General features: G+C 43.2%; 2 protein-coding genes across 3 annotated transcripts; both read left to right on the forward strand.

Annotated features, from left to right (window-relative positions):
- Window positions 1-13,150: 13,150 nt before the first annotated feature.
- LOC146666876 (mixed lineage kinase domain-like protein) lies at window positions 13,151-15,460 on the forward strand. Of its 2 annotated transcripts, none has more exons than XM_085411440.1 (2): window positions 13,151-13,290; window positions 13,868-15,460. In XM_085411440.1, exon 2 carries the CDS (start codon window positions 13,874-13,876, stop codon window positions 14,531-14,533), a length of 660 nt encoding a protein of 219 aa, XP_085267566.1. In that variant the 5' UTR covers window positions 13,151-13,290; window positions 13,868-13,873; the 3' UTR covers window positions 14,534-15,460. The 2 variants fall into 2 exon arrangements, with proteins under 2 accessions (XP_085267566.1, XP_085267568.1); XM_085411442.1 differs by lacking the exon at window positions 13,151-13,290 and adding an exon at window positions 13,304-13,563.
- A 5,500-nt stretch (window positions 15,461-20,960) lies between these two features.
- Window positions 20,961-22,814, forward strand: LOC146666877 (uncharacterized). Its single transcript, XM_085411490.1, has one exon. It carries the CDS (start codon window positions 20,961-20,963, stop codon window positions 22,812-22,814), a length of 1,854 nt encoding a protein of 617 aa, XP_085267616.1.
- Window positions 22,815-22,966: the final 152 nt, after the last annotated feature.

The raw sequence follows: 22,966 nt of genomic DNA on the forward strand, positions 1-22,966 counted from the left end.
CTATTAAACTTCTTTATACACAAGCCATTTCTGTGACACTTACAGTATGTCTCTACCAGCTTTGCACATCTACAGACTGAAATCCTTGCGCATTCTTCTTTGCAAAACAGCTCCACAACTGCTCTGTGATGGCCTCAGAGGAGAATATTGGGAGCAACAACACCATGAAGTCCAAAGAACACCCCAGACAGGTCAAGGATAAAATTATTGAGAAATTTAAAGCAGGCTTAGGCTACAAAAAGATTTCCCAAGCCTTGAACATCCCACGGAGCACTGTTCAAGCCATCATTCAGAAATGGAAGGAGTATGGCACAACTGTAAACCTACCAAGACAAGGCCGTCCACCTAAACTCACAGGCCGAACAAGGAGAGCGCTGATCAGAAATGCAGCCAAGAGGCCCATGGTGACTCTGGACGAGCTGCAGAGATCTACAGCTCAGGTGGGGGAATCTGTCCATAGGACAACTATTAGTCGTGCACTGCACAAAGTTGGCCTTTATGGAAGAGTGGCAAGAAGAAAGGCATTGTTAACAGAAAACCATAAGAAGTCCCGTTTGCAGTTTGCCCCAAGCCATGTGGGGACACAGCAAACATGTGGAAGAAGCTGCTCTGGTCAGATGAGACCAAAATGCAAAACGCTGTGTGTGGAAAACTAACACTGCACATCACTCTGAACTCACCATCCCCACTGTCAGATATGGTGGTGGCAGCATCATGCTCTGGGGGGGCTTCTCTTCAGCAGGGACAGGGAAGCTGGTCAGAGTTGATGGGAAGATGGATGGAGCCAAATACAGGGCGATCTTGGAAGAAAACCTCTTGGAGTCTGCAAAAGACTTGAGACTGGGGCGGAGGTTCAGCTTCCAGCAGGACAACGACCCTGAACATAAAGCCAGGAAACAATGGGACGGTTTAAAACAAAACACATCCATGTGTTAGACTGGCCCAGTCAAAGTCCAGATCTAAATCCAATCCAGAATCTGTGGCAAGATCTGAAAACTGCTGTTCACAAACGCTGTCCATCTAATCTGACTGAGCTGGAGCTGTTTTACAAAGAAGAATGGGCAAAGATTTCAGTCTGTAGATGTGCAAAGCTGGTAGAGACAGACCCTAAAAGACTGGCAGCTGTAACTGCAGCAAAAGCTGGTTCTACAAAGTATCGACTCAGGGGCTGAATAATTATGCACACCCCACTTTGCAGTTATTTATTTGTAAAAAATGTTTGGAATCATGTATGATTTTCGTTCCACTTCTCACGTGTGCACCACTTTGTGTTGGTCTTTCACCTGGAATTCCAATAACATTGATTCATGTTTGTGGCTGTAATGTGACAAAATGTGGGAAAGTTCAAGGGGGCCAAATACTTTTGCAAGCCACTGTACATGCCAGCCGAGCAGCCTCAGGTAGTTCTCTAAAACATTTTAAATTATAAAGCTGGGTTTCACTACACCCTGAGAGGTCATGTGAAGGCATCAGCGAGCTCATTTACCATCTTACAGTCTTCCAGTTTGATCTTCAGACACTCTGTCACCTGTCCCGACTGCTCCTGAGCTGCTGCCTCTTCTGGACAGAGCCCACTGATCTACACACACACACACACACACACACACACACACACACACACACACACACACACACACACACACACACAGGTGAAATCTCTGGTATCTGAGGCACACAGTTGATGTAAAGGTAGGTTGGCTGTAAAAGGGGAGGAGCTAAAACATATATTTGAACTGTGATTCATGCAAAGCTACTCTAGTGGAGCAGAAGTAGAAACCCTTGATGTAATTCCTGTCTTCATGCGAACGTGCTATAATTCAGTCCGCACACAAATGTCCCCATGTCTGCTGACCTTGCAGACTTTTGTAAAAACTTGTGCTGTCAGCGTTAATCCCGTTAAAATGATGCTAACGCCATAACCGCATTAACACGACAAATCTGCCTTAGCGAGTTATCGCGGATCGCCCCGTGCGTGGGGCTACATGGCACTAACGCGTTAATGAGCTAACCGTGCTAACGCATTGCAGCCCACGCTAACATACATATATACATATATATACGTGTATGTATATATATTGTTAAGGTTCAAAATATTGGGGATGGAGACAAGAGAAAAACCACAATAACAACACTGGTCCGGTCGGGTTGAGTCAAACGATGATTTAATGATCACACACGTGGGAGATGGACACTGATGCAGACAGCCTCAAAATCTCAAAATGGTGGAGCATTGCTCAAACTTTTATAGCCTCTGGTGCCTCCACCTTATCATACAAAGCCTAAACATTCACATGCTTTCTCTTACACAGCGCCTAAGCTACGACCTTGGCTCCCTGTTTATCTGCTCCTGCTGAAATAGGGCAGAAAACTCCAGCACACTCTGTTCTCTTCTACTCAGACAAATTAGATTTCTTATAACTCAGCAGTATAATGCATCATAAAACAATATCATTCATTCACAACAAGTCAGCAGTTTAATGTAATGCAAATCAGTTTAACTAATGCAATAGTTATCAGCTTCTTCTAATTCAGGAGAATAATGCAAACTAAAACTACATAATAATTCACAATCTTTAATTAGGGGTATAACATGGCATAAAATAATATTATAATCTAACAATATATACAGGGAGTGCAGAATTATTAGGCAAATGAGTATTTTGTCCACATCATCCTCTTCATGCATGTTGTCTTACTCCAAGCTGTATAGGCTCGAAAGCCTACTACCAATTAAGCATATTAGGTGATGTGCATCTCTGTAATGAGAAGGGGTGTGGTCTAATGACATCAACACCCTATATCAGGTGTGCATAATTATTAGGCAACGTCCTTTCCTTTGGCAAAATGGGTCAAAAGAAGGACTTGACAGGCTCAGAAAAGTCAAAAATAGTGAGATATCTTGCAGAGGGATGCAGCAGTCTCAAAATTGCAAAGCTTCTGAAGCGTGATCATCGAACAATCAAGCGTTTCATTCAAAATAGTCAACAGGGTCGCAAGAAGCGTGTGGAAAAACCAAGGCGCCAAATAACTGCCCATGAACTGAGAAAAGTCAAGCGTGCAGCTGCCAAGATGCCACTTGCCACCAGTTTGGCCATATTTCAGAGCTGCAACATCACTGGAGTGCCCAAAAGCACAAGGTGTGCAATACTCAGAGACATGGCCAAGGTAAGAAAGGCTGAAAGACGACCACCACTGAACAAGACACACAAGCTGAAACGTCAAGACTGGGCCAAGAAATATCTCAAGACTGGTTTTTCTAAGGTTTTATGGACTGATGAAATGAGAGTGAGTCTTGATGGGCCAGATGGATGGGCCCGTGGCTGGATTGGTAAAGGGCAGAGAGCTCCAGTCCGACTCAGACGCCAGCAAGGTGGAGGTGGAGTACTGGTTTGGGCTGGTATTCAATTCAATTCAATTCAATTCAATTTTATTTATATAGCGCCAAATCACAACAAAAGTCGCCTCAAGGCGCTTCATAGATACAGAGAAAAACCCAACAATCATATGACCCCCTATGAGCAGCACTTTGGCGACAGTGGGAAGGAAAAACTCCCTTTTAACAGGAAGAAACCTCCTGCAGAACCAGGCTCAGGGAGGGGCGGGGCCATCTGCTGCGACCGGTGGGGGTGAGAGAAGGAAGACAGGATAAAGACATGCTGTGGAAGAGAGACAGAGATTAATAACAGATATGATTCAATGCAGAGAGGTCTGTTAATACATAGTGAGTGAGAAAGGTGACTGGAAAGGAAAAACTCAATGCATCATGGGAATCCCCCGGCAGCCTACGTCTATTGCAGCATAACTAAGGGAGGATTCAGGGTCACCTGGTCCAGCCCTAACTATATGCTTTAGCAAAAAGGAAAGTTTGAAGCCTAATCTTGAAAGTAGAGATAGTGTCTGTCTCCTGAATCCAAACTGGAAGCTGGTTCCACAGAAGAGGGGCCTGAAAACTGAAGGCTCTGCCTCCCATTCTACTTTTAAATACTCTAGGAACAACAAGTAGGCCTGCAGAGCGAGAGCGGAGCGCTCTAATAGGGTGATATGGTACTACAAGGTCATTAAGATAAGATGGGGCCTGATTATTTAAGACCTTGTATGTGAGGAGCAGGATTTTGAATTCAATTCTGGATTTAACAGGAAGCCAATGAAGGGAAGCCAAAACAGGAGAAATATGCTCTCTCTTTCTAGTCCCTGTCAGGACTCTTGCTGCAGCATTTTGGATTAGTTGAAGGCTTTTCAGCGAGTTTTTTAGACTTCCTGATAATAATGAATTACAGTCGTCCAGCCTGGAAGTAATAAATGCATGAACTAGTTTTTCAGCGTCACTCTGAGACAGGATATTTCTAATTTTAGAGATGTTGCACAAATGGAAGAAAGCAGTCTTACATATTTGTTTAATATGTGCGTTGAAGGACATGTCCTGGTCAAAAATAATGGATTGGATTTATATAGCGCTTTTCAAGGCACCCAAAGCGCTTTACAATACCACTATTCATTCACTCTCACATTCATACACTGGTGGAGGCAGCTACAGTTGTAGCCACAGCTGCCCTGGGGCAGACTGACAGAAGCGAGGCTGCCATATTGCGCCATCGGCCCCTCTGGCCAACACCAGTAGGCAAGTAGGGTAAAGTGTCTTGCCCAGGGACACAACGACCAGGACAGAGAGCCCAGGGATCGAACCGGCGACCTTCCGGTTACAGATGCGATTCCCAACCCCCTGAGCCACGGTCGCCCAATAAAAAAATGACTCCAAGGTTCCTCACAGTGTTACTGGAGGCCAAGGTAATGCCATCCAGGGTAAGAATCTGGTTAGATACCATATTTCTAAGATTTTCAGGGCCGAGTATCAGCAAAGATGAGCTTGTGGGGCCTTTTCGGGTTGAGGATGGAGTCAAGCTCAACTCCCAGTCCTACTGCCAGTTTCTGGAAGACACCTTCTTCAAGCAGTGGTACAGGAAGAAGTCTGCATCCTTCAAGAAAAACATGATTGTCATGCAGGACAATGCTCCATCACACGCGTCCAAGTACTCCACAGCATGGCTGGCAAGAAAGGGTATAAAAGAAGAAAAACTAATGACATGGCCTCCTTGTTCACCTGATCTGAACCCCATTGAGAACCTGTGGTCCATCATCAAATGTGAGATTTAAAGGAGGGAAAACAGTACACCTCTCTGAACAGTGTCTGGGAGGCTGTGGTTGCTGCTGCACGCAATGTTGATGGTGAACAGATCAAAACACTGACAGAATCCATGGATGGCAGGCTTTTGAGTGTCCTTGCAAAGAAAGGTGGCTATATTGGTCGCTGATTTGTTTTGTTTTTGAATGTCAGAAATGTTTATTTGTGAATGTGGAGATGTTATATTGGTTTCACTGGTAAAAAGAAATCATTGAAATGGGTATATATTTGTTTTATATATATATATATATATATATATATATATATATATATATACATATATATATTTGTTTTTGATAAGTTGCCTAATAATTATGCACAGCAATAGTCACCTGCACACACAGATATCCCCCTAAAATAGCTCAAACTAAAAACAAACTAAAAACTACTTCCAAAAACATTCAGCTTTGATATTAATGAGTTTTTTGGGTTCATTGAGAACATGGTTGTTGTTCAATAATAAAATTATTCCTCAAAAATACAACTTGCCTAATAATTCTGCACTCCCTGTATATACACACACACACACACACACACACACACACACACACACACACACACACACATATATATATATATATATATATATGCCCGTGATCAGGTACCCTGCTGGGGTAATAGGCTGGCCAAAGGAGGAGATAGAAGCCACTGACATAAAGACAAGAAAGCTCCTTACCATGCATGGAGGGTTTCACCCCAAGTCCAGCACCCTGAGGCTGTACGCTAAGCGGAAGGAAGGGGGCCGGGGACTGGTGAGTGTCAGCACCACAGTCCAGGATGAGACAACGAACATCCAAGAATACATTGGGAAGATGGCCCCAACTGACCGAGTGCTCAGTGAATACCTCAGGCAGCAGAAACCCAAGAAAGAGGAGGGAGACGAGGAACCATCATGGAAGGACAGGCCCCTGCACAGTATGTACCACCGGCAGATAGAGGAGGTGGCTGATATCCAGAAATCCTACCAGTGGCTGGACAAAGCTGGACTGAAAGACAGCACAGAGGCACTAATCATGGCAGCACAAGAACAAGCTCTGAGCACAAGATCCATTGAGGCTGGGGTCTATCACACCAGGCAAGACCCCAGGTGCAGGCTGTGTAAAGATGCCCCAGAGACAATCCAGCACATAACAGCAGGGTGCAAGATGCTAGCAGGCAAGGCATACATGGAACGCCATAACCAAGTGGCCGGCATAGTGTACAGGAACATCTGTGCTGAGTATAACCTGGAAGTCCCGAGGTCAAAATGGGAGATGCCCCCAAGGGTGGTAGAGAATGACCGAGCTAAGATCCTGTGGGACTTCCAGATACAGACGGACAAAATGGTGGTGGCTAACCAACCGGACATAGTGGTGGTAGACAAACAGAAGCAGACGGCCGTAGTGATCGATGTAGCGGTTCCGAATGACAGCAACATCAGGAAGAAGGAACACGAGAAGCTGGAGAAATACCAAGGGCTCAGAGAAGAGCTCGAGAGGATGTGGAGGGTGAAGGTAACGGTGGTCCCCGTGGTAATCGGAGCACTAGGTGCGGTGACTCCCAAGCTAGGCGAGTGGCTCCAGCAGATCCCGGGAATAACATCGGAGATCTCTGTCCAGAAGAGCGCAGTCCTGGGAACAGCTAAGATACTGCGCAGGACCCTCAAGCTCCCAGGCCTCTGGTAGAGGACCCGAGCTTCAAGGACAAACCGCCCGCAGGGGCGTGCTGGGTGTTTTATATATATATATATATATATATAAATAAAAGAATTGGGAGAATTGAACAATACATACATACATGCACACACAGACATACATATATATATATGTATGTCTGTGTGTGCATGTATGTATGTATTGTTCAATTCTCCCAATTCTTTTGATCTTTGGGCTGAAGGAAGGACAATAATCGGTGTATAAATGCTCAAACAACAATCCTTTATTCCATACAATTCAACACTTTAAGAGCACAAACCCTCCGGATGGGGAGACATGCATGCAGAGTGACACAGCAAATCTCAAACTGGTGGAGGGTTACTCAAGCTCTTATAGCCTCTAATGGGCAACACCTAGTCGTAAAGGCCTAAACATTCACATTCTTTCTCTCACACGGCGCCAAAGTTATGACCTCGGCTCATTGTTTTTCCTGCTCCCAACAAGGTGGTGGGGTGAACCTCCTGTGGAATGTGCTCTGTCTCCTCTGCTATCAGAACAGCAAGGCCCTGACTCTCTGCACACAATATTCTCTTCTTAACTCAGCAGTATAGTGCATCATAAAACAATATCATCCATTCACAATAAATCAGCAGTCTAATGTTCTAATATATGGTATACATATACATATGTGTATGTATGTGTATATATATGTATGTTTGTCATTGTTAACGTCACACCTAAAAACATAGCTTTTACTTTACGGTACAACAGGTATCATTTACCGTAATACCTGTTATATGCACGCGTGATACACAATAATAACACATAATAACCAATCAGACAGATTCATCAGGTAACATGAGAACATTCACTGCCTGGAACAGCGTATGGATGCTAGGGCTCCGGTGCACCGTCAGCCTCAGAATCTCCAGCTACTGGCTACTGTGCTGCTGTAGATGGAGGGCAACCAGCTATGTGATGGTGATTAACTTATTCACCACAAGGTGTCACTGCTGTGCTTCCCAACAACACTCACGCTACAAGGTAAGAATCAGAATCAGAATCAGAATCAGAATACTTTATTGATCCCTGGGGGAAATTATTTTTTGTTACAGTGCTCCATTTTAAACCAACATTAAGACAAGACAGACAATACGCTAACTAAGAATAGTACAATATATACATATATATACATACATACATACATAAGTCACTTATAAATAAATATTTGGAAAAGAAACATGTGTAGTTGTAGCAGCAAACAGTGTGTTAAGTGGATGCGTTGTACAGGGAGATGGCCACAGGCAGGAATGATTTCCTGTGTCGTTCAGTGGTGCTTTTCGGTAATCTCAGTCTCTCACTGAACGAGCTCCTGTGACTGACCAACATGTCATGGAGTGGGTGGGAGGTGTTATCCAACATTGTCTTTATCTTGGACAGCATCCGCCTCTCCGACACCACCTTGAGGGAGTCCAGCTCCATCCCCACAACATTGCTGGCCTTACGGATCAGTTTATTAAGTCTGTTGGCATCTGCGACCCTCAGCCTGCTCCCCCAGCATGCAACAGCATAGAGGATCGCACTGGCCACCACAGACTCATAGAAAATCCTCAGCATTTTCTGGCAGATGTTGAAGGACCTCAGTCGCCTCAAAAAATAGAGACGACTCTGGCCCTTCCTGTAAAGTGCTGTGGTGTTTTTAGCCCAGTCCAGTTTATTGTCAATGTGTACTCCAAGGTATTTATAGTCCTCCACAATGTCAACACTGACCCCCTGGATTGAAACAGGGGTCAAGTGTTTCCTGGTCTTCCTGAAGTCCACGATCAGTTCCTTGGTCTTTGCCACGTTGAGCTGCAGATGAGTCTGCTCACACCACGTGACAAAGGAGTCGACCACAGCCCGGTACTCTGTCTCATCATCCCTGCTGATGCATCCAACCACCGCAGAGTCATCAGAAAACTTCTGAAGATGGCAGGTCTCTGTGCAGTGGCTGAAGTCTGTGGTGTAGAGGGTGAAGAGGAAGGGGGAGAGGACAGTCCCCTGTGGTGCCCCTGTGTTGCTAATCACCTTGTCAGACACACACTGTGGGAGACGTACATATTGTGGTCTTCCTGTCAGGTAATCAACAATCCAGGAAACCAGAGAAGCATCCACCTGCATCGCTGCTAACTTATCACCCAGGAGGGTCGGCCTGATGGTGTTGAAAGCACTGGAAAAGTCAAAAAACATGACCCTCACAGTGCTCGCCGGCTGGTCCAGATGGGTGTAGACACGATTGAGCAGGTAGATGATGGCGTCCTCTGTTCCGAGACGAGGCTGATAAGCGAACTGAAGGGGATCCAGATGTGGTCTTACTATGGGTCGCAGCTGGTCCAGGATGAGCCTTTCCAGGGTCTTCATGATGTGGGAGGTCAGTGCCACGGGCCTGTAATCCTGGGGGCCACTGGGACGAGGCGTCTTTGGTACAGGGACGAGGCATGATGTCTTCCACATCACCGGGACCCTCTGCAGACTCAGACTCAGCATAAACAGTTTATGAAAGACTCCACACAGCTGGGGGGCACAGGCCTTGAGGACAAGGGGACTCACTCCGTCTGGTCCAGCAGACAAGAGTCCCCTTTGTTGTGTCAGTTAGTGATGGAGACATATACAGGTATTTGCAGCAAACTATAATTGATTGTTCTTCTCTCCTAACTTCAGTGCAGCTTGTAGAATAAAAATATAAATGAAACTGTTAACATTAAAGCTAACAGCTGGCTGCTTTCACCTTTACTTTGTGCTACATTCCTGTTCATCAAAACATCATTGCAGACAAATAAGGTCTCCATGTACCTGACCTGAGTGCATCTCTTAGAAACAAAATATCACCTCTCATTCTATTGGCTGTACCTTCCAGTGTTGGGTAAGTTACTTTAAATTAGTAACTTAGTTACATTACTAGTTACTTCTATCAAAAGTAACTCAGTTACTTCAAGTTACTCGTTACTTTCAGAGTAACTAGTTACTAGGGAAAGTAACTTTGGTTTTACTCAGAATTCTCTTGTTAATGTGTTGCTTCCATAACTGGATACCCAGCCAGACTGTCAGTCTTCTAGCTTGCTTACTTGCCACAGTGCACTGTGCCACCTACCAATAGAAAGGAAAAAAATAATGTGCACATTTCCACGAGAGAAATCCCACGCCTGATTCTATCCTATCCTGCTTTTTACATCCAACACAAAAACTGCAGTCGTGGTGCTTTCGATTGTACTCAGAACTCGGAAATTCTGCCTTCTGAATAGGAAGATGTAGGTAACACCAGACTGCAGATGAGCTGCTTACAGGGCTGGACTGGGACAAAAAATCGGCCCGGGGAATTTGACTAGAGACCGGCCGCCATTATAGGAAAAATCATAAAGCCTTTGAATGAAAATAAACCCTGTTGTGACAGTGATGTTCACTGTTTTGATGGTATATATGCATCAATCTATCAATCGTTTGTTGTAAGACTCAGATAATTATTTTTTTAAAAGCTAGACATTTTAAATGATAATAAGAAAGAAAAGTATTTCTTTGTGCCCCTCTCTCCCTGTTAATGCCCTACATGGCCCCCTGGCAGCACTTTGCTAGACCCGCCCCTGCACAGTTACCAGCTGTCAGCTACTTAGAAAAGGATCCTGGTGTTATTTGTCTCTCAGAAACAGTTCATAACTTCAACTCATTCATGTCACCTAAAAGGTAAACCTGTTTCTCCATCACCTGTTCAGCTCTGATGGTTCAGTAAGGACATCTCCTGGTTTCATCTTCATGTTTCCCTCTCACCACATATCCAAACCCACACCATGACCAGCAGCTTTACAGCTGTGGCTCCAGCAAACATCATGTCACGGTTCTGGGTCCGTTGGACCCAGTATTTTGAGTTTATTATGTTTTGGTTTATTTCTGCTTCATGGATTGTTTTCTTCTCGTAGATGATAATTATTATTAGTTTCTTGTTTCTGTTTATCCGTGCTTAAGGATTTGTTCTCAGTTATATCTCACGTTTAGTTTAGTTCAGGTTCCATGTGTCATTCTGTCTGTCTCTCAGTGTAAAGTCTGCATGCTTGTTCAGTAATTCATGTTTCCTGTTTTATTGTGAAAGTCTTTGTCTTATGTTAGTGTGTGCAGCTTAGCTCCCCCGTCTCGTTAGCCCTGATCTCTCCCAGGTGTGTCTCCCTCCTGTTGCCGATTCCCCCGTTACTACCCTGTGTATATAAGCCCTGTGTTTTCCCATGCTCAGTGTCGTGTCGTACCCTCAGAATTATGCCTGTGTGTCCTTGGTCTCAGTGTTCCATCCTCACTCCATGTTTGTTTTTCTGCCAGCAATAAAGCTGAGGTTTTTTGAGTTTCACGTTTGTGTCTGAGTCCTGCCTTTGGATCCTCCTCTCCGCCCTCCCGCACACAGAGCCCTGACACATCAGCTGATACTAGAAATTAATATTAAATAAATTCTAACAACAGCTGATCAAGCTCAAACGTGCTGCTGTTGTTTATCAGCTGGTTTCCTCTTTCTGGCGCAAAGTGGAGATAAACAAACAAGAGAGAAAAGCCGATAAGCTGATCATTGATCAGTTTCATGATTGAAGTAGAAACAGGAGAGGGAGGGGGAGCGAAGAAGAGTCAGCTGACAGTGTAAAGACGCAGAAAAACTCCAGCTTTGTGTCTTTTTCATTGTAGCTGAAGTCCGGGACAAACTGTTCCTTTTCAGCTCAACACGAAACCCGTAATAATTTCTCTGAATACGAGACGATTCCGTTTTTTACAGGACGGTTGGAAACTCTAATAATTAACCGTATGAACAAAATAAAGTTCAACATCATTAACTTCATAGCACCACCCAGCTGTATAGAAACCCTGTCATGCTAGCTAGCACGCAGTACGAAAAAGTCAGCACAGCTAAAATAAACTCCACCTAAACTTGGTTCATATCTGACCCAGAGAGACTGCAGGTCATAACCTCTTACCTGAAGTTCAGTTCACCTGACACTCTCGGACCAGCGGCTGCTTCGGGTCTCTCCTCCTGCCTCCCCTTTCCTTCATCCACCTGCTGGCCTCCACCACTTGCTAATGTTATTGAATCTGTGGAAGCTCCGCGACAGCCACCACACGAACGAATAACGTGCCTATCTAAATCCCAGTAACGAGTAACGCGTTCCTGGTTTTGGCATAATAACTAGTTACCGTGCTACTTACCACAATAATAACGTAGTTACTGTAACGCGTTACTTAATAACGCGTTAGTCCCAACACTGGTACCTTCATGATGTAAACAATGACGTGCATGCAGCGCAGGTATCGCCTCCAACTGTGCAGCCTTACTGGGTTTGCTGTGAAATATTTAAAGAGATCAAATATTTGCCGCTCACATCAAACTGGACTCTATGAACTAGAATTAGTTCAAAAACAATTGGTTAACATTTCTGTTTTTACATTTACGATTACCAACACACACCACAGAAACGTCTTTTCACAGAGGGCCACTTCCTGTGTGGATGAAGCAAACCGACAGCAGGCAGTTGTGATTCGCTGGCTGTGACTCACCTGAAGCGTTACAGGCCTCTCTGCTTGGACTGTTGGGCTGAGGCTCACCTGGGTCAGGATTGGACCGTCTGTGCTCAGAACATCGGCTCACTCTGATTCAATTCATGTCAGAACAAAACCAAGAACAGCTGGGTGGTAACTAAGTACAAAATACTTAAGCATTCCAGGTATCCGTGCTTTACTTTGAAGTATTCTGCTGATAATAAACGGGGCTAACGCAGATCGTTGTGTCTGTTGCTGTACGTCAGCACAGAGATGTTTCAGATAAATCACCTAAAAAACTCACAAGAATGAAATTGACATTCATTTTCCTCAACACCTGAGCAGCAACACTTGTGACCTCCACTGACTGGTAAATACCCAAACTCTTTACTCCTCTGCTCCTGTACGATGGGAGATTTTACCCTGGAGTCATCTTTGTTAAAACCAGCAGCAGTTTAATATTTTTAACTATGCTTTGAAAGTGTTTTCTTCAAATGGGAATTTAGAGTTGAAACGTGTTGTATTCAGCAGCCAGAGGCTAAATCCTGCCCTTCACTAACTTTAATACATTTTGACCTACATTGAACGAGACCGAAATCATAGTCTTTGGTAGTCACACTCCGCTAAACCAGTTAGCTGATGCCCTAGGCCCTCTCGCTAGCCATCTCTCGCCCACTGTAAGAAACCTGTGAGTGTTCCTGGAGGGCTCTTTTAAACTTGAGAAACAGGTCTCCACTGTGGTAAAAAACAGCTTTTACCAGTTGCGTCAGATATCCAAAGCAAAGCCGTTCCTTCCTTTAAAGGACCTTGAAAAGCTTGTCCACGCATTTATTACATCCAGATCGGACTACTGTAACTCCCTCTACTCGGGCCTCCAACACTCCTCTCTTTGCCGGCTTCAGTTAATTCAAAATGCAGCTGCGCGTCTTTTAACAGGTACAAGAATTCATGAACACATAACTCCAATGTTAGCCAAATTACATTGGCTCCCTGTTAAATATCGCAAAGATTTTAAAATTCTTTTGTTCACTTTTAATATTCTGAATAATTTAGCGCCCAGCTATCTGAACTACTCCACTCATACAATCCCAACAGAGCAGATCGTCCAATCACAGGCTCCTAGCACAACCTAGGTCTCGAATGAAGTCGAGAGGTGACCGGGCCTTTGCATCCGTGGCACCCAGACTCTGGAATAACCTCCCTGTTCATGTTCGTACTGCCGAGTCGATCCAGTCTTTTAAATCACGTCTTAAAACTTATCTTTTTACTTTGGCTTTTGATTCTAACTAGTTGGTCTAGCTTGTTGTGTTGTTACCTATTGTTTGTTGTCCTGTTTTATTGTTTGTTTTAATTGTCTCATGCTTATACTGACTGTGAAGCACTATGGTCAACACTGTTGTTTTAATATGTGCTATATAAATAAATTTCGATTTGATTTTGATTTGAATTCAGTCTAGTTAAGTTTACTTCTCCATGGCACCGTTACAGTTCTGTTACCTTTCTTTCCTTACAGTTCACCATGGATAAGCTGGTCTCCGAACTTTTCGGCCTCTGCCCAACCATCATCGAGATGTATGACAATATGAAGGACAATGACGAACGCTGCAGGCGGATTGCTGACAGGGTCAGAGCTTTGGAGGGACTGGTTTTAACCGTCAAAGAAAGGGGATCAGGCAGAAACTCTGGCGCTGTGGAGAAAGCGCTGAAGGAACTCCACACCATCTTGAAACATGCTGAGAAACTGGTGTCAAAATTCTCAAAAAATAATCGGCTTAAGCAGTTCATGATGTCAGGCAGCATTGGAGCAAAGTTCAGCGAGGTGAACCAAAGACTCACTGAGAACTTCCAGATGCTTTCTGGAGCTCTGCAGGTTGAGCAGAGCGACATACTGCACAAGGTGTATGAAACTGTTTTAGGGCGCCCCTACACACCGCTGCCTAACCCCCCATGTCCTACGTTTTCCCCAGCAGCACCGCCTATCCCCTCTCCTCCCGTGCCTGCCGCCTACATCATGGCACCCATGCGGGCTTCGACGCCTGTTCTGGCCCAGCCTTTCTGCAAAACTACAACAGTTCGCGTTCTTGTCTCCAATAACATGCCCCCGATGCCCGTCATTAGGACCATCAGCCCTGTTTCTGTCGTCAGAACTGTTTCACCGATGGGTTTTCGGCTCTACTAGTTTGGCCAGTCGCTTTGCATGATTTGTGATCAATAATAATCCCTATTTAATCCTCATGGGCCTTCATTCCTCCTGGAAGGTCTTCTTGACTGGGAAGCTGTGAAGGTAACTTTCATTCTCGAGAAATTCTTTTGTAAAAGAAATACTACTTTTTTTCACGATTAAATAGATTTGAGAGGGATTCAAAAACAAACAATTTTAATAAAGTTTTGTGAAACAATGAAATTATTCCTTGCTGAAATGAGTGCACACATATTTATTCTCTTTCACATTGTTATGTAATTTGTGTCCTCTTGTCCTAGTGCTAAATGAATCTCTAATAAATCAAGGAGCCTATGTGTGTCTGTGTGGTTTTCATCTAATTTAACAATCGTTCATCTGATCTGCTTCAAACTGTGCAGTCTGAGGATGCAGCGTGGTGATCAACAGTCATGTCATGGTCCTGCGGCCATGACTCAGTGACTTTGTGTTTATGTTCTTTATTTTTATTATTCTCTTTATTATTCTTGGGCTGTTTTGGGATGGTTTGTGTTTTGGGACTTTAGATACTGGGTTTTGGGTTTGTGCTCCCTCTATTGGTCCCTGGTGTTAGTGTTCCCCTGTCTCGTCAGGTTAATCAGGTCCAGCTGTGTCTCCCACCTGTGTGTGATTTCCCAGTGTCTCTTTGTGTACTTATAGTGTGTGTTTTCCTCTGCTCCTCGTCGCGTCGTCTGTGTTCATACCCTGTGAAATCCCCTGCGTGCTCTCCCTGCTGTTCTCCCTTCATGTTCAGGTTTGCCACTCCTTTGTGTAGTTTCACCCAGTTTAGTTCATCCTTAGTTCTGTTTTGCCATCTCCACTTTATGTTTGATATTGTCAATAAATCGCCTTCACATCTGAGTAAGTGCTGCATTTGAGTCCTCCTTTCCACTCTTCACACGGCCGCTGCCCCGGACCGTGACAAGTCATTGGCTAATAACGTAGCACTACACCCTCTCGTCCAATCGCATAAGCCCATGAAATGTCCCCTGGCTTCACGGACAGGGTTTACGTTGGAATAAGTTGGACAAATCTTTTAAAAGTTGCCAAGAAATATCTCCCACTAATGTTTCTGTCGCATCGGTGAGCTGAAACGCCAAACTAGTCGGATCGAGTGTTCAGCTGTTGCAGAGAAACACTGAGCCGGATGAAAAACCTTTCCTGCGTTTCTGTTTTCTTCTTCTTTTCTGGAATTAAAATTCACAGTGAAAACACCACAAAGATCAAGAATAATACATTCGTAGGACTTTTATACTTTTACACATCACATATAAATCAAGTTGAAGAATGAAGCACATCATGAGCTAGTTAATTATAATAATCTCAAATATTTTAAACTTTGTGATTTCAGAGGTTTAACAAAGTTTCCTATAATGTGTGGTCTGATCTTCATTGCAGGACACAGTAGAACGTGTTATTTTCTTGGGCTGAATTTGATGCCACTCCTTTCTGTGTCTCCTCCAGTGTCTCCTCCTGCTCTGCTAATTTTGCCTCCAGCTTGGACATTTTTTTCTCGTTTATCCAGCTTCATCTCCCGATCGATGTGTAGAGCCCCAGACAGCGATATGTAGTCATCAGTGAGGCTCTTGTTCAGATTTTCAAACTCTTCCACATCTGATTCATCTTGTGAGCCTCTGTGAATTTGATGTTCAGTAGTTCAGCTTTCTGCAAAGTCTCTAGGAAATTCTCCAGAGCTTTTTTCACATCAGACAGCTGAACTTCCTTCCTCTGGTCGAGGAAAAACACCAGTTTCCACAGAGCTTCAAGTCTTTTCACGACGAGGGGAGCCTGGATCTCCAACTTCCTAACTGGCAGACCACAGGCAGTAAGGATGGGCGGACATGTCTCAGCCTCCACCACTCTCAGCACTGGAGCCCCCCAGGGGTGTGTTCTGAGCCCCCTGCTGTACTCTTTGTACACATATGACTGTGTGGCCACTACCAGCTCCACCACCATCATCAAGTTTGCTGACGACACCGTCGTGGTGGGCCTGATCTCTGATAACAACGAGACGGCCTACCTGAAGGAGATTAGGAATCTGGAGAACTGGTGCCAGAGGAACAACCTCCTTCTAAACGTCAGTAAGACAAAGGAGCTGATAGTGGACTTCAGCACTAAGCAGGAGAGGAACTACCAGACCCCCGTCATCAACGAGTGCCCAGTGGAGAGAGTGGACAGCTTCAAATACCTCGGAGTTCACATCACGCAGGACCTGTCATGGTCCTGTCACATCAACACCGTGGTGAAAAAGGCCCGACAGCGTCTCTACCACCTCAGACGCTTGAGAGACTTCCAACTGCCCTCCAAGGTGCTCAGGAACTTTTACTCCTGCACCATAGAGAGCATCCTGGCGGGAAACATCTTAACCTGGTTCGGGAACAGCACCATGCAGGACAGACGAGCTCTACAGAGGGTTGTGCGGTCAGCTGAGCGCACCATCCGCTCCGAGCTCCCTGACCTGCACTCAATCTACAGCAGGCGGTGCTGGACCAAGGCCAGGAAGATGGTGAAGGACCTCAGCCATCCCAACAACAGACTGTTCTCTCTGCTGAGGTCAGGAAAGCGATTCCGCTCCCTGAAGACCAACACAGAGAGACTGAGGAGGAGCTTCTTCCCGCAGGCGATACGGTCTCTCAATCACGCCACCACACAGTACTGACCCACACATACAGTTCTTACACACACACTGGACTTTCTGGACTTTGTTTTCACTTCATTACTTAAATCACGCTGCTGTTATTGTGTATATGCTGCTGTTATTGTGCATATATTTATTTATATTTCTTCATACATTCTTATAAAGTTCTATATTGTGTATTTTGTTGTACAGTTATTTTATTTTCAACTTTAATTTATATATTTTATCTTATTCTCCCAGTTAAATTTACCCTTCATTCTAATTTGTGTTGTACAGTTATTTCATTTTTAACCTTAATTTATATTTTATTCCTTCCTAGTTAAATTTACCCTTTTTAATTTTTCATATTTATTTCCTATCTTATTCATAGCCTTTTCCTTTTTTGTTTTCTTTCGGTCACGAGCAGTTGTCCAAGCATTTCACTACATATCGTACTGTGTATGACTGTGTACGTGACAAATAAAATTTGAATTTGCTGGACATTATCCTTCATCTTCTCAATCGTTCTGTGAACATCCTTGAATGTCGTCATTATTTCCTTGTTCAGCTGAAGAGACATGTGCCAGGGAACAAAATGTTTTTATTCAGCCCTCAATGAGTCACATTCAAATTATAATGACTAGGATTGCTGAATCTCTGAACCTCACGTTGAGCGCACATGGACTCCTCAGCGACCACTTTCACAAAGAAAACAGTTTCCTGCTCTGCTTTTGAACGTCTGGTGTCCTGGTGCAGCCACAACAACCTGGTGCTGAATGCCCAGAAGACAGTGGAGATTATTGTGGACTTCAGGAAGCACACAGCTCCACTCCCCCCCATCATCCTGACTGACACCCCCATCACCTCTGTGGACTCATTCCGCTTCCTGGGTACCACCATCACTCAGGACCTGAAGTGGGAGCCCACCATCACCTCCGTCATCAAGAAAGCCCAGCAGAGGATGTACTTCCTGAGGCAGCTGAAGAAATTCAACCTGCCAACACGGACGATGATGCAATTCTACACCGCAATCATCGAGTCCATCCTCACCTCCTCCATCACCGTGTGGTACGCTGGAGCCACTATCAGGGACAAACAGAGACTGCAGCGTGTTGTGCGCTCTGCTGAGAAGGTGATTGGCTGTCACTCTAAAAAGTAATTAATGGGATCTTTAGTCATTACTTACATATATATGTTGTTGTGAAATGAAAAATCAAGTTCATAAATACTGTTAGACTTCCTAATTAAAATTTTTATTTTATTGAGTTCGGGTGACACATAAATTATGCCTCTTTACTCAATATATAATCGTGATTTGTCTGAATTTAAAATCTTCTTTTAATCAAAAAACAATATAATTTTAAGTTCTGTCGATGTAAAATACAACTTGATGACGTGTAAACAGCTCACAGTTCCCTTCTTCTACACAAGCGGACATATTCAACAGCACGTGTTCAAGGTTTATCAAGAGCTGTGTTCATCGCGAACGGTGAGTAATTTTATGCGAAATTACACATATCTGCAGTCGCTCTGGATTTTGTTAGTTTACTTTAAAACAACGACGTAACATACATAACATACATCTTAGCTTGCCCCCGCGTTTGTGTGTTTTAATATACACACAGCAGCTAATTCCGCGATAGCATAAATTGTTGGGCTCTTTTTGGAAAATTTAACACTGACGTTACTCTAATGCAGACCACTGTAATTGTCTTATAATTTTTAAAAGATAGCGGACGTTGTTAGCCCCGGCGCAAACTACTATGCTAACGTAGCTAGCCAAGCTAAGTTGTGTTCACTGTGATTTTATTTTTGAAATGTGAAATTTATTTTTTGAAGGGAAGCATTTTATGTTAGTAATTGTTAAGAAACGCTTCTAAATTTTCGTAACGTTATGGGGTGAAGTTCAACCCCATTGGCTTCTGCGCAGGAAGTGCGGTCGCCATTAGTCCGGTGTGTCTGTTGACTGCTAAGAGCGGTTCTTCACCGGCTGCTCGGCCTATTTTCACAGGTAAAAGACCAGACTTAAGTGCACTGTGCCGCATATGGTAGGCTAGTTAGCTGTCCCTAATTTTTGGGTACTTTCCGTGTTTTGTAGAGACGTAGAGGCGACGTGCATTGGCACTGGCTGTAACATTGATATGCCTCAATAAAGGTTGAAAGTAAGAAAAAAATCAATAGCGGGCCGCCATCTTGGTTGGGTCCCCATTCGCCACCAGTGCATTTTTTCTACTGAGGAATGTATTCACCCATGGTAAATAAGGAAAATGTTTAAATATTTTTCCAAACAGATAAGGCAAGAAAGGTCAATAATCCCACATATGGTTTCAGTAGTATGCCAGTTTTTGCAACACTAGGGTGCACAAAAATGACCATAGCTGCTGACTCAGCATTGATTCCAATTTGGTTTTGGAGAATGAAATGAAAACAGATCAAGTGGGATTATTGACATTGTAGCTTGTGTATAAAAAAGTTTGGGTTTTTTTTCGTATTTACTTTCAGAAATGATTCTGTCCTGTCATGCCACACCTTATGTTTGCTTTTGTTGATAAAAAAAAACAAAAAAAAACTAATATATATATATATATATATATATATATATATATATATATATATATATATATATATATATTACGGAAGCGTAGAGCTGCCACCCAGGCAAAAGAAAAATACAAGTGTATCACGTTATAACGTGAAAGGTTTATTGTTCTAACAAGATACTTTTCACGTTTGAACAACATAATATCACGTTATTACAATATACATAATTATCACGTTCGTACAATATAATTATCACGTTCGTACAATATAAATATTATATTGTACGAACGTGATCATATATTGTACAAACGTAAAAAAAAAAATACCATTACAATAACATTTTTTATTGTAAGAACGTAAAACGTGTTGCATTCGGAAACCCAAATCCATGGTAGTTGTGGAGAGTGCACGCTCGTCAGAACTGGCACTTAACTTTGAATGCCCTGCTTTCAACATGGACACAAACACTGATAGCCCACTTCTGAGATTTCTTCGGAATCGTGGTGTACCTGAGGACTGTCTCTTACGAATGCTACAAGAACACGTAAGTGCACTCTTGAGGGGGAAACTTGTAAAACTCGCTTTTTACGAAGTTACAGCGTCTAAAAATGTGACATATTGCTAAGTTAGCAACCACAGCGGTTTTCGCTTCTCTCGCTTTGACTGCGTAAGGACGTAACGGTAGGCTGCATTGGTGTGGATCTTTAATATGGAATGGAGAATGTAAAACAAATTAACCCGCTGTATAAAACTGGGTCGTTGTATGACCACATGTTACTACTTAACCCGTATGCAGATTCCAGGTTTCTTAAATATATCGCTATATTATGTGATGCACAATGTTTCCTTGTTTATCTAAAAACAAATGAATTAAACTGTGTTTATATTGATATTTGTCTTCAATTAAAAAAAAACAGTGAGTTCAACCCTTTGTGCACTGTGCAACTGAAAGATACGTGAATACTAATTTACTTTTTCAAAGGTGGGCGTTGTATATACTGTAATATTTCTATTAATAACATGTTAGAGAATCTCATTAATGTTGCTGGCATAGAGAGAGGAAAAGAATAAATGCTAAATATTGATGGCTGCCACTAAAATAATAACAGACAATTATCAAAACACATGTGAAATGTACATACATTTTTTTAGTGAGGTACCTCATGTGGTGTGGCAGCAGGTATACCTTGTACTTCTGTATAGTAATAAATATCCCTGTTATTACAGATTGATGCCACAGTGATTGATTTCATGGATGACAAGACCCTGTCTGATTACATCCCAACATATGGTGACCGGATAGCTGCCAGACGGTTCTGCTTGGAAAAATTGAAGGAAAAGATGGGAATCAATGAAAATGAGAAGAAACCTGATCATGAGGAGGCATTTGTTTCTAAGAGAAAAAGAACATATGCAAAAAACAACAAATGGGCTGAGAAAAAGACACGAAAAATTGAGTTAGGGTGGATCCATGAAGGTAAGCAAGTGAGAAAGCGCAGAGGAGGAGGAACAAGGACCTTTGATGTGCCCAAAGACTCCAGAAAAGCTGACATATTACAGTATGCTAAAGATCTTTTCTTTCCAAGTGGAAAAAGCAAATTTGGAAGATGGGAAGTGTTCAGTCATGACATATTAGACTATCAGGAAGAGGCCGTATTTGATGAAGATGTCACAGTTGGAGAACTCTACTCAGCACTTAAAATGGGAATGTTGAGATTTTACTTGTGCACAAGAAGATTTTCCAATGATGAAGATGATGAAGAAGTTTATGATAGAGGGAAAACACATGTAAACAATGTTACACAACTGACTGACTCACATCAAGGAGATGAAGAAGCTTCTCACACTGTTGTGATCTCATCATCAGAATCTAGGAATGCTGATGAAGATGTATTATTAGACACATCTGAGGTAATGATTGGACCCTACCTTGGAGAGCCTCTGCCTTGTCAACTTGATGACACTGTAATAGATGAACCATTCCTGCAGTTTGAGGAAGATGATCTGGTCATCACATCCATTACACTTCCTCCAACAAACACAGCAGTCAGTAGTCCAGAAACATCTATAAGCAATGAAGCAATAAGCTCTGCAGGATCATATGATGTTGTCTGTGTTACCATCAAACTTCACAGGGTTACTATTCTGGAGGAGATGATCAGCCAGTTCAAAGATCCAACACTCCTCATACACCCTCTAAAATACACCTACATTGATGAAAAAGGAGCTGACGCAGATGGCGTATCAAGAGATGTGTATGCTGCATTTTGGTCAGAGTTTGTGGACAACACAGCTGAAGGAGAGGAGTTCAGAGTGCCATCACTGTCTCCTAAATGGCAGGAAGAAGAGTGGAAATCCATGGGTAGAATTTTACTGAAGGGATTTCAAGACCATGGATATTTCCCTTGTCGCCTTGCTCCTGTTTTCACAGTGGCACTCATCTTTGGTGAGAATCAAGTATCAGATGATCTGCTGTTTGAAAGTCTTCTCTTTTACCTAAGTCAATCAGATAGGGATCTGATAACAAGGGCACTAAAAGAAGATCTTTCAGATGAAGACAGGGATGAAGTGCTGGATCTCATGGATCGCCTGGATGTATCAGTGCTTCCAACCAAAGAGAACTTAAAAGGCCTTCTTCTGAAAGTCGCACACAAACAATTAATCCAAAAACCAGCATATGCCGCAGAGAAAATGTCCTTAGTTGCAAGCTACTTCCTAAAAGAAGCTTTTCAAAGCCCACAAGATGTCCTACAAATGTATGAGGATAAAAAGCCAACAACGAGAAAGCTTTTGAAGTTGCTTACTGCCTCTCCCACCACTCAAGCAGAGAAGCAGAGCTTCAGATTTCTGCACCAGTACATCAGAGGACTTGACGATACAGGGCTCAGAAGGATGTTCAGGTTTCTTACTGGGTCAGATGTCATCTGTGTTGACAAGGTTGAGGTACTGTTCACGCCTGTGGATGGACTGGCACGACGACCTGTGGCACACACATGCGGCCCTCTTCTGGAACTACCATGGACATACACGTCCTACCCAGAACTACGAAATGAACTGGACAATGTTTTGGCTGCTAAAAGCTCTTATGAGTTCAGCATAGCTTGATTAAAGTCCATCATGTTTAAACCAAAGAATGAAAGGTTTGCACTAACAATGACTGGCTATGAAGCTCTAAAGTTTGTTAAACCCACAAACAGGAAACACATCATTGTATAAAAAAAGAAAGAGCTTAAATTTCAGGGAAGTGTTTTATTTCA

This window comes from Rhamphochromis longiceps, linkage group LG7 (assembly GCF_057381845.1).
Source record: "Rhamphochromis longiceps isolate RC_006_pf linkage group LG7, R_longiceps_female_GT1.1, whole genome shotgun sequence".
In the NCBI taxonomy this organism is placed as follows: Eukaryota; Metazoa; Chordata; class Actinopteri; order Cichliformes; family Cichlidae; genus Rhamphochromis; species Rhamphochromis longiceps.